The sequence below is a fragment of the Quercus suber genome, unplaced genomic scaffold, assembly GCF_002906115.3.
Source record: "Quercus suber isolate HL8 unplaced genomic scaffold, Cork oak 2.0 scaffold_1077, whole genome shotgun sequence".
Lineage (NCBI taxonomy): Eukaryota > Viridiplantae > Streptophyta > Magnoliopsida > Fagales > Fagaceae > Quercus > Quercus suber.
Window position 1 is genome coordinate 105,646 of NW_027070483.1, and position 18,730 is coordinate 124,375.

At 35.1% G+C, this 18,730-nt stretch overlaps 1 protein-coding gene across 1 annotated transcript; it reads right to left on the reverse strand.

The window, feature by feature from the left end:
* Window positions 1-1,791: 1,791 nt before the first annotated feature.
* On the reverse strand, window positions 1,792-18,491 carry LOC112017854 (uncharacterized; the record flags this gene model as incomplete). Its single annotated transcript, XM_065769193.1, is given in 28 exon segments — window positions 1,792-2,699; window positions 2,795-2,886; window positions 4,581-4,682; window positions 4,799-4,927; window positions 5,012-5,173; window positions 5,308-5,418; window positions 6,270-6,338; window positions 8,340-8,474; window positions 8,570-8,626; window positions 8,748-8,841; window positions 11,442-11,553; window positions 11,556-11,606; window positions 11,609-11,624; window positions 12,551-12,594; window positions 12,597-12,662; window positions 12,665-12,715; window positions 12,718-12,775; window positions 12,896-13,077; window positions 13,630-13,837; window positions 14,436-14,527; window positions 16,813-16,848; window positions 16,851-17,063; window positions 17,419-17,601; window positions 17,604-17,627; window positions 17,630-17,864; window positions 17,866-17,964; window positions 18,070-18,368; window positions 18,371-18,491. Coding segments are annotated over 28 exon segments (3,426 nt in total), but the record flags the coding sequence as incomplete, so codon positions are not given.
* Between the last annotated feature and the right edge of the window lie 239 nt (window positions 18,492-18,730).

Genomic DNA, 18,730 nt, shown 5'->3' on the forward strand with positions numbered 1-18,730 from the left:
ACAAGACTTAGATATTGGATTTGACTCTCCCTAATCCCCACTAGTGAATGTGTTAGTGCCAATCTTCCTCCATGTTGCCGTTGGCATGTAAGGATTATTGTCACCCTCTCCTCTATGCATCTTTTTATTTACCCCCCAAAAAAAAAAAAAAAAAAGTATGGGACGGAAGATGTACAGTGTGACATAGATATGAAATATGTACATTTCTCATTCGGATCAAGATCCAAATTTTTTTTTTTTTTTGAAAAAGAAGGTATAAAAAAGGGAAATGAAAAAACCATAAATAAACGTACTTATGGGTATACTATGTATATAATTTAATAGCATACTTATATTATCTTATTAATATAATTTTATAAGATGTTATAAAAATTGAACTAAAGAAGATTTTTTTTAATAAATTTAGTATATATTTTTTCCCAAATTTTAGTTGTGATTTTAAGGAAAATACATCACAAATGAATAAAAATGTTTAATATATTCTTTCATTCACTTTCTTAGCAAAAGGTCAAAGAATATGAAAAAAAAAAATGGTTCAACTTTAATGTGTTGTTGTGAATAGTGAATACATACGTCTCGTGCACATTCTTCCAAACAGTACAAAATTCTTGTTGTATCTATAGAAAATGTTGTGTAAAAATAGTCTTCCAATCGCATACTTTCATACATTAACACAAAATACATACATATAATAAACCATGGAAAATAAGCCATTGCATTATTTCGAACAGGTTCAAAATAGACAACGAAAACAAAAATAGGAGCATTGCATTTTCATTTTCGTATAGTAAGCCATGGAAAATAAGCCATTGCAAGGGAGAGAGACCTAAATAAAAAGCATAACAACAGAAAAAACGAGAACCAAAATGAAGTAATAGAATTCTAACAAATTAAAAATAAATAAAAAACAAAATACCTAGGTCTTTTCCAGCCACAAAATCAAGTACATAAAATTAATACTAGCATGTAAGTCAAAATGTTTATTGATTTTCTATGGTCTATGGCTAATGCACATTGTCTTTCCTTTATAACATCACCTCTCAAATGTATTTTACGTAAATCCAGTTTTCGAACATATAAATATAATATTCAAAGGGCAAATTACTTTGCTCCTTTCAAAACCTCTACCTGAATAAGTGAATAAAGACATGAATTATCCCAGAAGAAGAAGAAGAAGAAATTAATCCATGTGTCCATCTTCAAAGAGATTCAAGAATTCTTACCAATCTCTTTAAACTCAACGAACACATCCACCTCGGTCAAAAAAAAAAAAAAAAAAACCGAACACATCCACCAATTTCTTGATCTCTAGTTCTCTAGAGTTCCTAAGAAGACCATGCCTTGGTGAAATGTAAGCTCACTCTCTTGATTATCTCATCTTTCATGAACATCTCCCCTTAGATAGTCTCTTATCAGCTCTTATCATCCGAAGGATCACCAAATAGCTTATTGTCCACGGCCCAACTCAGTAGCTCAACGGCCCATCGAGCTAGTGGGCAGCCAACCTGTTGTTGTTGAGGCCCATGGATTTCCCACTACCCCAATGGGTCAAGCCGTGTGCTAGTTTTATGCCCAATGGATTAGCCCATTAGCCCGGCCTATTGGCCCAACCTGCTGTCAAGCCCGATAACTCAGCATTTAGAATAAAAATAAGTAAGGGGAGTATGGAGGAATGATCTTGAGACATTATAGAGATATTTTTTAAAAGAAATCCTTTAACCATTAAGATATTTAAAGTGATCGTGATAAATTTTAATTTAACCGTTGGACATTTTTTATTTATTAATAAGCTTTAAAAAAACCATTTAAAACCTTAATATAAAAAATTAAATAGATTTCCAACCCTACCTGCTAAAGACAAAATAGTAAGAATGATTTGGAGTATATTGTAGCCAAAAAAAAAAATGCGCTTTTAAGACTAATAAACAAAATATGTATACAAATGCCCTCTAGTCACATGACTGAACAGTTCAGCGGCTTCAGACTTGTAGCCAACCATGGCAACACCCACTAGTAAGAATTAAGCTGCACCAAAACTGGTGACTTTTTGCCCTGCTCAGCACCCTCCAAGTGAATAAAGCCAGAATCCCATCTTTAGAGAGATTCCAGAATTCTCACTCTTTAAACTAGACCAACACAGCTCATAGAATTCCTTGATCTCTGCAATTCCTGAGGAAATGACACCCAATGAAAATGTGAGAAGCTTGCTCTCATACTACATGAACATCTTCAGTAGGGCAGTACAAGGAGAGTGCCAAATTCTTCTCGTGCTTCAGGGAAGCTATTGCTATTCAGACTTTGTGCACATCGTTACTCATTTATTAATCTTCTGTCTTTTCCTCCCGACCTTGTGTCTGCTTAATTTGGAAGCATTAGGTATATGAGTTGCTTCATCTTTCTTGCTTGTATTAGTTGGCTCCTTTCTCTTTTCATGATTTTTCATAATTTGGTCATGATTCCTCTTGCTCTTCTTTTGTCTTCCTTCTGACTGACCCTTCATTGATTTTGCATTATGAGATAGCCTAGCACTTTGAACTGCTCTTAAACCACCACCACTACCAGATGACGGGTGATGCTCATTTGAGCTCGGGATGCGGGCATAGGCATTGTTTTTCTTCTCTCTCTTTCTTTTCCTTTGTTCTACTGAACCATTCTCCTCAGGTATAGAACTCATTGCTTTGTGTTTCCTCTTCTCCAGCCTAAAAACAATAAAGCAAAATAAGAGATGGAAAGAAAGAATAGAGCAAGATTTATCAAAAGAACAGAGCAGCATAAAAAATGTGATCAGTTGTACATGGATCCAGAAGCCTTCATAGATGAATCTGCAAGCATCATTTCTGTATCACCAGCATCAGATTCTTTGGAACTCGTTTTGCCATGGCGGTTCTGCAATAAGATACATGAGGACAACATAATCTTCCATCATATATGTTTTTTTTTATAAGTACTCTAAAATTTATTCAAATCATAAAAAAGAATCACCCAAGTATACACAACATATACAGCTGGGGATCATAACAATCAAGTACAAAAGTTACAAACATCCATCATATCATAGATTGAAAAAATGGAATGGCTTCCAATGATGGACATCCAATCAGTCAGCATTCTAAAGAAGAAAGGTTTAAGATCAGCTACTGTCCTTTCTAAATACTCAAAGCACCAGTTGTTTCTCTCCCACCAAATGCACCACATCAAACAATTAGGAACAGCCATCCAAATAATCTTTCATCATATATATATTATTACAAAAGCCAACCCAAGTACGTTGGGGATGTACTATGGGGGCACATATCAGGAACCAAAATTACAACAATCAAGTAAAACAGGAAGGAAAAAACAAGAAGAATGAGACAAAGCCACACTCCATTCAAGGAGTGTGAAAGAAAAAAAAAAAAAAAAACTTAATTTCTAGCATAGAACGTTCACATCCCTCAAAACTTCTAACATTCCTTTCACGTCAAATACACCATATCAAGCAATGAGGCACAAGTCTCCAAAAATAAATATTGCGATGTCGCCCAAACTTACCCTACCAAGACTCAAACAACTCAATAACCTTATGAGGCCTAACCCAGTGGATTCCAAATGAAATGATTCTTTATCAAACACACTTCAAATGAACTCCAACCGAAAGAAAAACGGCTGCAGGAGGGACATTAGATCCCTATGTTTAAACTGATAATGCTCATTCATTAAGGGGGGCAAGAAAGTCTTTATGTGTCTTAACTAGAGGCCTTCATCTAATGAATGGCTGAGGACACACTATGGGACCAAATTGATAGTAGAGAATAGAGGAAAAGGGTAAAATAAGAAAAGAATGCGAGGAAAACAATCAAACAACAGCCAATAGCCAGTCTATGTAACATTTTAATAACAAAATCAGAATATCTTACCCTCCCCCCAAAAAAGAAATAAAAGCTTTCAGCGTTGGTGGTTTCATTCTGGTTTGTGACACTTGTGGTTGGGCCCGTCCTAGCATTCTCTTACAAATGCATAAGGCGTTCCAGGCAATACAAGTGCAGGACCATACAAAGACACGGCCAGATACCTAGTTTCGAATACTAGCTTGTGTTTATTTCATGCACAATGTCTATCAAACTCCTCCAGACCTCCAATCCCACTGAACTATCCTCCATCTCCGTATTTGCCATCCACCTAGTTGAGCTCACAGGACGTGCTTCTACCATGCTAATTGTGCATGACAAGTACAGCTACTCTTCAGAAAACTATCTTAAGACATGCTGCAACATTATATTGCTAATGTTTTTCTCAAAATTATAAAATAACTGTGAAGCCACATAAGCATGTGGCTTATTAATGCCTTGTGCCAGTACTTTGACATTCAAAACAAGGCCTCCGTGGAGAGGAACCTATGATCAAGCTATATTTGCATCACCAACAATTTTTAGTAGAGATTACACTATTTGAAAATAATTCATTACGGTATAAAAAAGATCAAACTTGAGGGCCTAAACAGCTCAAAGGAGTTCTCAACCAATTGGATGATCAAGTCCCTCTCTAAAATTAAAATAAACTATATTTAAAAATGAGCTTAAAACAGGAAATGAAAGAATCACCTCAAAAACAGTCTTCAGAAAACTCTTATATTTCTCTGGAGTAACTGACTCAACTACTGCAGAACCACACTTCCGTATTATTATCTCCATTATGACAATGACCTGTGAATAAAGATGCACATGCATATGTATGAAAATTTCCAACACCAGCACCAATATAATTTCATTTATATATGTAAATAAGGCAAATAAGTGCTTAATGTCAAATTTGCAAGTGCCTTTGATCTAAAATGATGTCTGGAGACAGATGACCATGGTAAAACTTCATAGACAACATCAGACAGAAGCCTGTGTAGGTCTTTGGCTTGTAAGCATGACACTAGTACTTTCACGAAACCCAAAACAGCCTGTTAAATATGCAATCAACTAATTAGCATAAAAAGCAAAATCGTACCAACCACTGAATCAGGAGCAACTAAGAGAACACTCACTTTTATAATTTCCACCACTTTGGTATGCAGCAAAGATAAAAGTGAGGGGACAATATCAGGCATTGAAAGACAGATATCTGCATCCTGATAAACTAATACTGACAGGGCAGACACAGCCCCACTCTTTATATGAGGAGATGAACCAGAAAGATAGCCCATTATCTGATTATTGTAAAATCATTAGATATTAAAGATGAAAGCAGTTGAGGAAGCGGTAATTCATCAAATAATCAAGTAATTAAAAATTACCAACTGTATTAAATCAGATGTTGAAGTAGAATCATTAATATACTTACCATGCCAATCAGTTTGTGATAAGGTGCATCAGAAATAGCTGATGAGTCTTTCAAGCTGGCACTTATCTTAAGGAGAATATCATAAGCAGCTTTCCTGAATTCTTCATTTCCCTACATATAAAAAAACACATTAGTAGTGCAGAAATCTTTCTTATCGCAAAATTGGCAACTTTTTTATAGGTAGATAGAGGGGGAGGTGGGGTTGGACAGACATGAGGCACCACGACGATGCCATTACCATTGGCCGTCTCTTGAACCCAGAATTGGTAACTCTGCTTCAATAGCAAATAAGAGTTATAAAAAGGGTGTGATTATAATGGAACTTAAGTAATGTTGACACAAGAAGCTTCAGAAGGTTCAAGTACTAAGCTTACTTCAAAAAGTCGACAACAGAAATGTACATTCATCAAAAGGAAAGATAGAATTAGATCACAGCCCCCCACTACAACATGCATACAAAATAAAATTAAGAAAACATAAAACTATTATAAAGGGAGAAGGAAATATTGGCGTACAACTACCAACTTATACAACCTAGTTTCCCAGAAGTTGCAAGACAGTAGAGCTCTTAAGGGCCTCTCCATGCTTTCAGATGGATATAGATATATCTACCTCGAATGCTACTTTAGTGGCAGCTAGCCTTCCACTCTCAAGCCCTATTGTGGGTCATGTCACAATCCATCAATAGTAGGTTAATGGAAGTGAACAGACATTATCTAATTAAGAGATTTAAGCTACAAGCTTCTTGGCCTAAAAAAATTAAAGGATAGAACTGAGTGACACATATGGGATAAAGATCTCATTATTCCCAGTTACAAGGTCAAGTCTAAAATTCAGGCAGAGCTTCACTGATGTACTCTTAAGAAACTACTAGCTTGAGAGAGAGAGAGAGAGACAACAGGCTAAACAAAAATGAGGTGAAGCATTTACAACATCATACTTCTGGAAATAATAGCTCTTACCTCCTTTAATGTGAGTATAACCTCATTGAGAATAAGAAAAGCCTTTGTGTTCTCCTCCTCCAACCTCATCTGCACAGAGCATACAAAGATTTAACAAAAATTCAGCAAAAGAAATTGAACTGCCTTTTTAAAACTGTATAGAAAAGGTTGCTGCTTCACAAATAAGGCAGAAAAGGTTGCTGCTTCACAAATAAGGCAGAAAAGTGTAGATGCTTGTAGGGAACCAACTAAACTACAAGTAATGTGCCAAATGAGTTCTGGCTGTATTTCATGTAAGTAGTTAATCTTCATTCTGAAAAGAAATTAAAATATGGAACTATGAGAATGTAACACAGCCTCATTCAGCATAAAATGTTTGTGGAAGATCCTTTGAAACAAGAACACCAGCACAGGTGTCAAGGTCTGAATTGCAAGTGGAATAGCATGATAATTGAACATAGGTCACATACCACAAGTGCAAAACAACGAGAGCTGGTACCAAAACTGATGAAGTAAAAAATTTTCAAGGGATTTGATAATATAAACAACCGCAAAATACAATTAAACATAGGAATCAGCATTGAGCATGATAGAAAACTTAGGATTCCAAACTTAGGGTTGGCTAGAGTCAACACCAAACTATTAGAAAAATTCCAACTGAGTTTTAATTCATCATAAACTTTTTTTCTTTTTCTTTTTTGAAAAGTCAATCATAAATTTGTCTCCATAAGAATATAATAATATGCCTATATAGACTACTATGACAAACCCAAATCTTTGATCAGAAAAAACCCCCAATCTTAATTGACTTGGGTCAAAGCCCAATTATTGAATTACGAAAATAACCTTCACTCCAGTCAATTAAATAATAAGACCTAAATAAAATCCAATGGACCAATAATAAAAAATATAATTGGCTTCTAAACTTAAACAAAACAAAATTTTCTTCCTGCTCCTTGCAACAATCACCCAACAGGAAAATGGACACCAAATACAAAAGCCATCTGAGATTGTCTGGTAAAGTGTAGCCAACAAGCTATACAATTCAAGTGGAAGGAACTAAAGCAAGCCAAAACAAGCATTGGTCATTTTGGCATCATGGCTTATCATTCAACAAAAGCTGAATAATGAAATAGCATTGGTGAAGTCAGTCATAGTTGGGATATAAAACTTCATGGCAGTTAGCAGAAACTGAAAAAATATTTTCAACTATCTCATACATTATAAGATGACTTTATAAACCCACATGTATAAAACAAAAAAGTAGAGAAATGCTTTCAGCTACTGCAGTCAATAACCATCAATGTTTTGGAACTGCACGGACCATTGATAAAAAGAGCATAGGGGGAAGGGGCTGTTATGTAATGATAGCATCTAATCTTCCCAGGCCATCAAGCAGAAAGGTATTTGGATATTAGATAAGACAAATAGGAGCAAATTTGTCCACATTTTGGAGGGCTTCACATTTTTATTGGTATTCTTGTTATTTTTTCTATAAGTGTGTATGTGTTCCTATTTATTTATTTATTTTGACAATAACAAGAATTGGTTAATATGGTTGCATTTGTTGCATGCTCTGATAGCTAATCTTAATTGATAGAGGGCACTCAAAGACCTTTGCTTCCTACCAACCAGTACACTTTCATCTTAACTCGTAGAAAAAGATATGGCTTCTGTTATCGTTTTGAGTAATTACATGAGACACATTCATAGAGAAGTGCTAAAAATTTCAAAACCAGATCTATGGGGCATGCTGCATTAGTTTAAGAATCACTAACTGGGACAGCAGAAAATAACTTAGAGAAAAATATATTAAAATAAAATTAAACAATTAACAGGTAGAAAAGTAAAAGATGAGATCAAAACAGAGGAAAGAGAAAGAACAAGAGGAAATCAAAGATAGAAAGCGCACCCAGGCAGCTCTCCAAACTTATCGCTATATTATGCACCAATATTTAGTGAAGCGAACAAACATCTTTCTAATTAGAAAAATAAAAACACCGCCTACTACTATTAAGGACCAACTGCACAATTTCCCCCATTATAAAAACTAAATAAGTTTATCATTACCTTAAAGAGAGAATTTTTTACCTTCAATGCATGAATCATTAATATATGGAGACTAGCAAAGCGACTCCTAAGAGAGGCAATATCAACAGGAGACTTAAGACCAAGTAACAAATCAATCAGCTCAACAAATCGGGAAGAAGAAAACCAGGCATGTTCCTGTCCCATTCCATAACATAAATGAGAATCAAGTTCATAATGATAACAAGCTCCAAAAATAACATATTTAAGAGTTGGGAGATGCCAATTCAGACCTCCAGAATTCTGCTCAAGGTGTGGTATGCTTCACAATGACCAGACTTATTAGTTACCTAAAACCAAAGGTTCACAAATGGTGTCAGCCTAAATCCATTAGTCAAAGGAGTAACAGAATTGGCATTAATAAAAAGCATGTCATGTTACTCATGTGGATAAAGAGTGCCAACAATATACCTCAAAAGTGTGTGTAATATATTTATAGATTAGATCAATAAGATCCTCCTTGGCTCCTTCAACAAAAGAAGATGCTAGCTCCATTATCACACACCTGAAAGAATAACAACATTAACTAAACAGTAAATCATCAATCTATTTTATGACCATATGACCAGAAAATGGGGGAAGGTTTTTTTTTTACCTGATATACAATGGCATTTCATTGACTACAAAATATCTAACAATAAATTCCTACCAATACAAATACAAACAAGCTATACTTTATTTACAAATTTTGCATAGGCTTAAGTGCTAGATAGTACTGATAGTCAACAAGAAAAGGTGGTTTTGGAGCAGGAGGGCAAAAATTTTAGGATAAAATGATCCAACACATTTAGACAAACTTATACAAAATATTTTATGGTCTAATAATTGAATGACTGCATACAAGCTGCAACGGGGGCAGATATCATCAAAATATTTTGTGACTAGAAAACAATAAAGAATTCTCTTAACCTTTTACCATTGTTTTTTTTTTTTGATAAGTAAGAAGATGTATATTCAAAGAGCTACCTCATGAAAAACAAAAGGTAGAGCAAGGATTACAGAGAAGGAAACAAACAACAAGAAAATACAACAAAACAAACAAAAGCCAACATAAGAACTAAGTACTAAGCAGAGAGTTAAGGAACAAAGGGAGAGAGTCACTAGAAGTGATTCCCCAAGCCCTAGACCAATCAAAAAGAGAACCACTAAAGAAAGCGAGCAACTGATTATTGGATTTGTCCGTATCCTCAAAAGTTCTCCAATTCCGCTCCCTCCAGATACACCACATAAGGCACAAAGGAGCTAAATTCCAAATGCTAGAAGAATGCTTTCCAAACCAATTCCACCAACCAAAAAGCGTATCTGCAACCGATCTTGGCAAAACCCATGAGATCCCAAAGGTTCTAAAAACCAAGCTCCACAGCAGATAAGCTTTTTCACAATGAAGAAGTAGATGATTCACTGTCTCCCATTACTACGACACATAATGCACCGGTCAACAAAAGCAACTCCTCTACGCCTCAGAATGTCTCCTGTACGACTTCTCCCAAGTCGCAGTCCAAACAAAGAAAGAGACGCGCGGAGGAGCCTTAACCTTCCAAATACCTTTCCAAGGAAAGATAATAGGCAAAGGACAACGAAGCTTGTTGTAGAAAGAGCGAATATCAAAAACCCCCTTCTTTGTCAACATCCACCTCATACGGTCTCCAAGCTCAGAACGAGGCAAATTAGAACCTAAGGTACGGAGGATTCATCCACCTCACCCATTGTCATTCTTGTAGACTTCACGTCATCTAACACAACCACTTATTAGACTTCACATTATAAAATATAATGGTGCAAACCCATATGATAAACTTTTATGAAATAAAAAAGCATCATTAAAACCATATATCAGACTACATAATGATTGCACAGGCAAATGCTGATGCCAGCAAAGAATGCCATTGGTAACCCATTTACATAAATTATGGATACATTATCAGTAGATGTACATTTGCCATCAAGATGGAGGTTTTGAAATAATTGTAAATTTTTGTTTGTAGCTAGCAATTTGACGGATATGTACAAAGAACAGAATATTGCAATCAGACTCATTCAGACATTTAAGAGGGCAATACCTTTTTTTTCTAGGTAATAAGACTTATATAGAGAAAAATTTGAACATCATGTTCACGATGGTGAACACTCTAAACAAGAAACAAATACAAGAAGTTCAAGAACTAAAGCTAACAGATTGTAACTTAAGAGGGCTTTCCCCCTACCAAAAAGTTCCTAAATAATATTTTTTTAACAGAAAGTTAATAGAAGATTACTGCCAAAATATTTAGGGCTGATCATCACAAGATGAACTTTTAAAAGAGGGTAAAACTAAGAAACTAACAAGCTACCAAATGAATCTAAAAGAAGTATGGAGCGGCAAAACCAAAGAAATCATTATGTAGTTAATTTAAGAAGTTCCTAAAAAAGTTCTATTTGTAATCAAAAATAAAACCAATACTTTGCCAGGAAAACAAAGTAATGAATGCAATAATGGCAGCAAAAATTCGTACAAATTCAGTTGCTTTTATCTTGTTGAAGTAAGATATATTGGTAAAGGCCAATAAGAAATACAATAAAAAGCCATAAATAACAAACAAACAAAATTCCCGTGCTCTACCTTTCTCAGTTGACCACAAAGACAGTTCTTCATCATCAAACAATCATTTATACAGAAATCTCAACTGGATTATCACATGGCTACAAAAACAGGACAATCCTATTTGGTTAAAGATCCTGTCTCATGGAAAACCATTTTGGCTCAGCTTAATCCTACTCCTCCTAAGTGAGGAAATGGACAATCCTATTCGGTCAAATAACAATAGACCTTAAGTCCCTTTGCTTTACATGATTTTCAAACAAGTTCTTGGATATTAAGCCGAAGTGTTTTCTCCTTCCCATGAAATAAAAACTCACACAGACTTCCTTTGAAAATTAAAATATAATAATATAATAAATAATATATTCATTTATTTATAGTACTGCTAAAATATATTATTAAACCTAAAACCCTTGGCAGATGGCCTATTACCCATTTTATATGATGCATACACTCACGTTACCAGCTCCGCCACCACCCTTGGGGCAAAGCTCACTCATCCGAAAACAATATCACTCACAATTTACCTCTGAATCTCTTTCTCTGTACTACTTAGATTGCCTTGTTCTTTATCAATCATTGCTTGGTTATCACTCCCCAACTTTTCAAATTCACCCTCACCATCTACGAACTGAAACTCTCGAATAATGACATGAGAATCATTTTAGTTATAGAAGAATCAGTAATAGAGCCAGGCATCCAATGGCATCCTGAGAAAATGAGAACAAAAAATATTTAATCATATTATTATTTAGAAATTGGCTAATAATTCATACTGCCAAAGAAAATATAGACCAAGAGAATATCAGACCAAACAAGCAATAAACAATCTCAAAACCATAAAAGAGATTAAATTCTTTAAAAAATGACACACAAAAATAATACACTATATCATATAATTTATTTAAAAAGATTAATGCAACATTCTCAAATGAGAAACTTATTGTGTCCCTTGGAAATTAACTCTCAGCTGAATAGAATCAATATTAGAATGAATATATATATATATATATATATATATTGCAGCCATGGAAATTTCTCAATCACTAATCTAATGTACATATTCAAAACAAAATCACATTACGCATTTGCACTAATTTTCAGTCAATCACGGAGTTGTTAATCTTTAGTTGTTCCAAACTACTGCATGTTATTAAGCTCCAATACCTAGCGTAACAAGTTTAGCTTCTCCAAAAGCCCACAGGTTGGCTTGGCATGTGTTAGCATAAAGAGACCATCATGTAGGAAGGTCAGTGTTGGTATAATATCGGCTCACATTGACCATCATTGAACCATGAGACCTGCCCAAAACCAAGAGTATTGAGGTTGATAATGGTGGCTTGGACTCTAAGATACATATTAGTTCTTTATCTATTACCTAAAAAAAAGGATGCATAATGCATACCCAAAAGGCGAAGAAAAATAAGGTATAAATATTTAAAAAGGGAATTAAATTTGTACAAAATTTGTGTATGGAATTGCAAACAAATAGACCACCTTTCTATAACCACAGTGGAGAAAAACAGAGTAGTTTATGGACTACGATTACACTTATCCTGTAATTACAGGTATGGAGAGCAAGAGAAGATATATCAAATTTCTAAATATAAGTTCAGTGAGTGACAAATGGGAGAACCTTTAGATACGAGCGCTTCTCAGGAAGTGAATCAACAAATAAGTTGTTAGAGCCTGGAGCAACTCTGCGGAACATGACGCCAAGGCCTTGATGTTTTTGGTTGCAATCTTCTTGAGTAAGTGGGTACATTTCTGAACTGTAACACACAATCTTTTTCTGCAAAGAATTGGGTTCTGCAGATTCTGTTTTAGGGCTAAGAACATTCTTGTTCTGATAAACAAGAACCTGTGCAAAATCCCAAAAAAAAAAAGCATACAGAAATGAATAATTAAGGACATAACCAAAAATGAACATTAAAAAAAATTGAAAGAAAAACACTCTGGCTTCTTATGAAGGAGAGAGCACCTGTAAGGCAATAGCAATATTTTTATGCATAAAGGAGTCCTCCTTTAGAAAAGTAATTAATATTTCAGCCAAAGCTCCAACATTCTGATAAGTATCAGTGGGATGGCAACAAAAACCAGGTAGCAGTCCCCACAGGTCATGGGCATGAGCCTGAAGATCTTGACTGGTTGCTAACTTTTTAACTGGAAGAAAAGAGAAAGAAGAAAATCCACATGTAAATCATGAAATGGTTCACTACATATATCATATACAGCAAATAGAAAACATTGAAAGACTAGTGTGAATAAGAGGAATGACATGGCAACAGAAAGTCTAAATCGTCTCTGCAAACTTTCATAATTACTAAGAAATTTAATTTTACAACAAAAATAACCAAGGTTAAAAACTGAATATAAAAATGCCCAATATAGTGAACACATCCTGGATAAATGAGCTGTAACTCAGTATATCAAATGAATTTTAAAGAATCCAGCACACAAGGTCTGCAGTTCAAGACATAGTAAGGATGGAGATCAGGTATGTTTCATCATTTACCTTTATAACGAAAAGGAAGAGGAGCCTATTTGATAAAAGGTGTTACAATGGATAGATATTGGAAGTGATAGCACATACAAATGCACAAAGACTCACACTTACAACTCCTACTCTGATTTCAATGAAGCAATGAGAGAGAGGATTGTGAAAAAAAAATTGAAATAAAGGATAGAGATTCCCTGTATTTTTTGAGGAAATACCTTTACGACTAGCCCGCTCAAATGATTTAGCAAGGGGCACAACATTCTCAATATAGTACCCTAGTGACGCTTCAACAACATAATCTTTTAAAATAGGTATCAACCAAATGTTCAAACAAGTCAAGTCCGCATGTAGGGAGATAGGTAAAAGTGTAAGTATCCGCTCTGGTCCCATAGCAATTACAGCAGACCCAATACATTTCGGAAGCTGCATTATCATCAAAAAAGATATTAACCAATTATCAATAGAAGTCAATTGAAGATAACATTTTTGCTACTACCTACAAAACTTGTAACTCTACCATGAAATAAATTCAAAGCAAAAGTGCAGAAATAAATTGACATGACTCATCACATTCATGAGGAACTTTATGGATCCAGACTATAGAGTGGTTATACTAGATCTGTTGAATTGCTTGAGCTGATAACCATATAAAATTCAATAATAAGGTAAGATTTAGAAACTCTGTTATAAGAACCAAAGTCTCCCAATTAAGTATGCAAAATCCAAAATTATTCCCAAGTTGATGCACAAACAAAGAACATCATAGAGTTCAACATTGCCAACCCCCACCAATTTTCATCTAAATACAAACTTCATCAAAAGGGCCTTTCCACTAGTACTAATGAAAATATATGATTCAGTGTAAGGCCAAAACACTAAAATGTAATTGGCAAATTGCTAATCACCAAAATTAGAGCTTGATGTAGGTAAACAAGACCAAAAAGACTGTATATTTACATATTCATTCAAACCAAAGGCTTACCAACATGGGATTAGTTAAAATGAATTTCCATCAACTTACATGGTCAGTGTTGGATGTGCCCCCATTGGCAAGGATCATCAAGTCCGCAAGTTTAAGCACTATACTCTTCATAAAGACATATGAGATTTCTCCTACAACCAAAAGTACATAATATGAGCAGAAATTGCAGTATTTTACTAAAAATATCAGTGTTGCTCACAAATGGCTGTAACATACTGAACTTGAAGTACACAATTCTAACATGCATACAGGCACATAAATCAACATACACACTACCTGGAAGCTCATTTATGTAGAACTGTGACTTTCACTATAAAGGGGTTTCAATAAAATTAAAAGAAATTCCAAAAGATAAAACAAAATACAAAAAATAAAGGTTTTATATCAAAAGAGTACCTAAATCATGGTTATGCTCTTCACAATAATTCCATATTATAAATGTACTACAAGTGAATAACTGGGAACTCATTGTTAAAGGAAAATTAACCCAGTGTGGAAATTATTCCTCATAGGCTATTTCTAATACCCTCTTGAATTTGTAACTGAAGTTTTTTTGTATCTTGTCGCAAGCCTCTATATAAATGCAACAAGGTTCAAACTTCTACTATTAATTCATCACCTATTCAAGGGAGTCAATTTTGTACCAAGGCTATTTCGGTTTGGCCAAGGGAACGAAATATTACGGTACCGGTTGATAACGGTATACCGTTTCGGGTTAACTGCTATTATATATTTCTATGCATAAATATATATTTTTATTATTTATGTAAGTATGAATTTAACAATTCCAATGTTTATCAACATAAAATTTAAATCCACATATTTTATAAGCCTACATATTAGCTTAAGTACATTAACCAATATATTATATTAAATAAAATATTTTTTAATAATTTTTTTCAATTTTTTTTTTTAATTGTACCTGCCGAAACGCCAATACTGGCCATATGGGCTGATACAGACCGGTATAGCAAAAATAGGCCGGTACAAGCTGGTATTTTTTTTTGGGTATGTTTTGGAGGAGTACTAGTATCGATTTAATGGCCGGTACGGTATATTTCCTCAGTACGGCCGGTACCGATACGATATTGACTCCTCACACCTAAAACCTCTTTATGTTCAATAATAATGTCAAATTTCAAAATAAGGAGTTTACAAATAAAAATTACAGATATATTGTGATTTCATGCTACGCTCTCTATCCTATGTTGATTGCCACCTTAGAAAATCCAACTCCTAAAGGAATATTATTTAATGAATTGTCTTTGAAATAAAAATTTATCAGTTTCCAAAGATACCCTTCATAATCAAAATTAAAATAAAGCACGTAGAAAAGAAGTATTGACTTTCATATAAAGTACATTGTAAGTTAGGAAGTTCTTTCATTTTCATTTTTTTATTAATAAAAGAAAGGATTCAATGATAAAAAGGGCGAGGCCCAAATACACAGGAAGTATACAAAAGGACTCTTTAAAAGGTAAAAGATCTGAGCCTAGCAAATAAAGTCAACCAACATTCAAGCTGCCTAAAAAAGTTAAAAGATCTGATCCCAAAGAAAAAGAAGGCAAAGTAGCTTGTTCCCACTTGAATAATCTTCACGCAAACTACAACTTAACAATGTCCAATTAAAGCTTATAATGTACTTTGGCTAGGCTCAAGTAGTGAAGGTTGAAGTGGATTTGGGGTCAGTCTTAAGTTTCAACCTTACAGTCAGTAAATATCAGACATCTGAAATTTATATTCAAAAAACTGAGGGGCAACTTACTTATTAAAAAAAAAAAAAGGGTAAATTAGCAACTGAACCAAGAATATGGAGATATTGCAGTCCTACCCTAAAATTGATTACTAGAAAGTAGTCCTAGCATAAGCATAATATAGTCAACACCGAAGAATGCAACAAGGCAATGTGTACAAACTGTAAGCACAGTCCAGATTGAACATATCATCCCTATAGGATAGAAGGTTTGGCAGTGTGATGCTAAAATTGCTGAGCATGAACTTCTTTTCATCAAACAACTCAAGCCATGCCAATAGATGATGAACAAACACCTTAACTTACATAAAACCTCGATAAAAAGTGTCCTGTGCAAGTAGATTATTAACCAATATCAAATGCCCAAAGTGTGCAAGTAATAATTCAGTGATTACTTCTTTTCTTTTTTTGATAGGTAATAATTCAGTGATTACTTTAATGACCTTATCTGAACAAAAGTGGTCAATTAAGAGAATTTTAACATGCCTTATTTCTCTTTTTACAATCTACTGCTAAAAAACAATTAGACAAATCAAATAAGTTTTTTTCATAAATAGACAAATAAATAAGTTGATTCAAGCAAGTGAAATTTTTAGAAGTAACAATAATTATAAATAAATATAAAGATTAATCTGCAGAATGTAGCTATCAACAATAACATACCAAGATTGAGAAACAAAACAGTTATGACCCCCAAATATGCTCATCTGGAGTTCCACTATAAGTGGCAAGGGCATTCTCAAAGATAAGACAAACTGATTTTATTGCACTTGCTTCCATGCTCTCCTGACCTTCATCATCAGATGGTTTATCTTTATCAGTCAAGAGAGTTTTATAATCCGCAAGATGGCTGAGCAACTCTTTCAAAATACTAGAAGCCAATGATGCAATGCTAGCCTCTGAACTTAGAAGACCTAAATCAGCATTGGCAACATGAATCAGAAGATGTATAATATATACCGAATTAACACAAAGGATAGAGAGGGGAAGGGGTGAAGATGATAATGATGTGAAATGTGACAATCACAAACAGCTTCTTTTCTAAATTCCATTGCTCTATTAAACTTTATATTGTAATTTCTAGGAGGACTTTTCTGTAACCTTGTGAAAATTCTCCTTTAATGAAGTTACTACTTACCAAAAAAAAAGGTAAATTACGATTAACAGCATGAGATGAGACAGCAAAAGAAGCTACATCAAATGTTTCAATGCTAAAGGCATAGTTGCATCATTAATAATGTTAAATCCAATGCACAACTAGAAACATACCTGCTAAACAGCCACAAACTAGAGGAAGATTCCTAATCCACAAGCTTGATTCTCTATCATGAAGTATATCCAGAGCACGTTTTAACAATGTTGCTGCAGAAATATCAGTGTCCACAGGGTTCTTATCTCCCGAAGACACATACGATACAAGCAAATCTACAATTTTCTCTGTCTCTGGAACAGTAATTCAACTCTCAATGTTTCAAAAACGCTTCAATAACTTGAAAAACATGTCTTGTAAGCACCGAGAACTTGGAATTCAGAAGCTTCACTATTTCTGAGATTACTTTTGAACTAACTTTTGTAGAAAGACTCGGAACACTAATCTTCACTACACTAAGCATATAAAGAACCTCCAAATGTTCAGGCTTCGACAATGTATCATCTTTAGACCCATCTACAGCCTTCAAACTACTTAATTTAACTGCCAAAGGCATGTTGTTTTTTGAGCATAGACAGTACCAACTTGCTCGCGGCCTTGTTTACACCCGAGCTTTTAAAAGACTTAAAAGCCTTCACAAGACAATCTTGAGCACATCTCCTAACCTGAACCAATCATATACTCATTGTTTAAATTTTATGAAATTGGTCATTGCAATTAACAAACTCATAAACTCAACATCTTTTATGAATAAAAGAATCTGGCATTACCTTGGGACGGCGTGGATATTGAGAAATTAAGGAGAGTTTTGGAGACCCCTAATTTGAAGAATCCCAATTCTCCAAGTCACAAAACCCTAACAAAATTCCTAAACACTTGACCACAGCCTTCACAGTGCCACGGCCAAGCCTCCATCGCTCTCTCCTTCCAACCAAATTGACCAGCACGGACACGCTTCGCCCGCCTTCTCTGCGCTGATTTCCTGCGCTGGACCAGCGAAGCAGCACGACGGACAGAAATGACAACAGCGCGGCGGCAGCGGTGGAGTCAAGCGTGTCGGAATTGGAGCAGCGGTGTCGGGCAGGGCGAAGTAGGCGCGCGGCGGTGGTGGGGGAGGGACTCGGAGGCGAGGAGGTGAACGCATGGCGGCGGCCGTTGCAAGGAGGTGGCGGTGCTGCGGGGCGGAGGACCTGGCGTACGGTCATGAGCTGTTGGCAGATGTGCGGAGGCCATCTTTCAAAAGCTCTCCGCTTGTTCTTCTGGTTCTGGCATGGCGGTTTTGCCTTTGGTTGGCTTTTTGGATTTTGAATTTGGAAGTGATATCTGCTGTGCTGTCTGGTTTGGTTGTGATTTTGAAGGGAAGGGGTTTATAATAACTGTTTTAAGGGTTTAGGGGTTTAAAAGTTTTCGGTTTGTGTTCTTCGGGTTAGG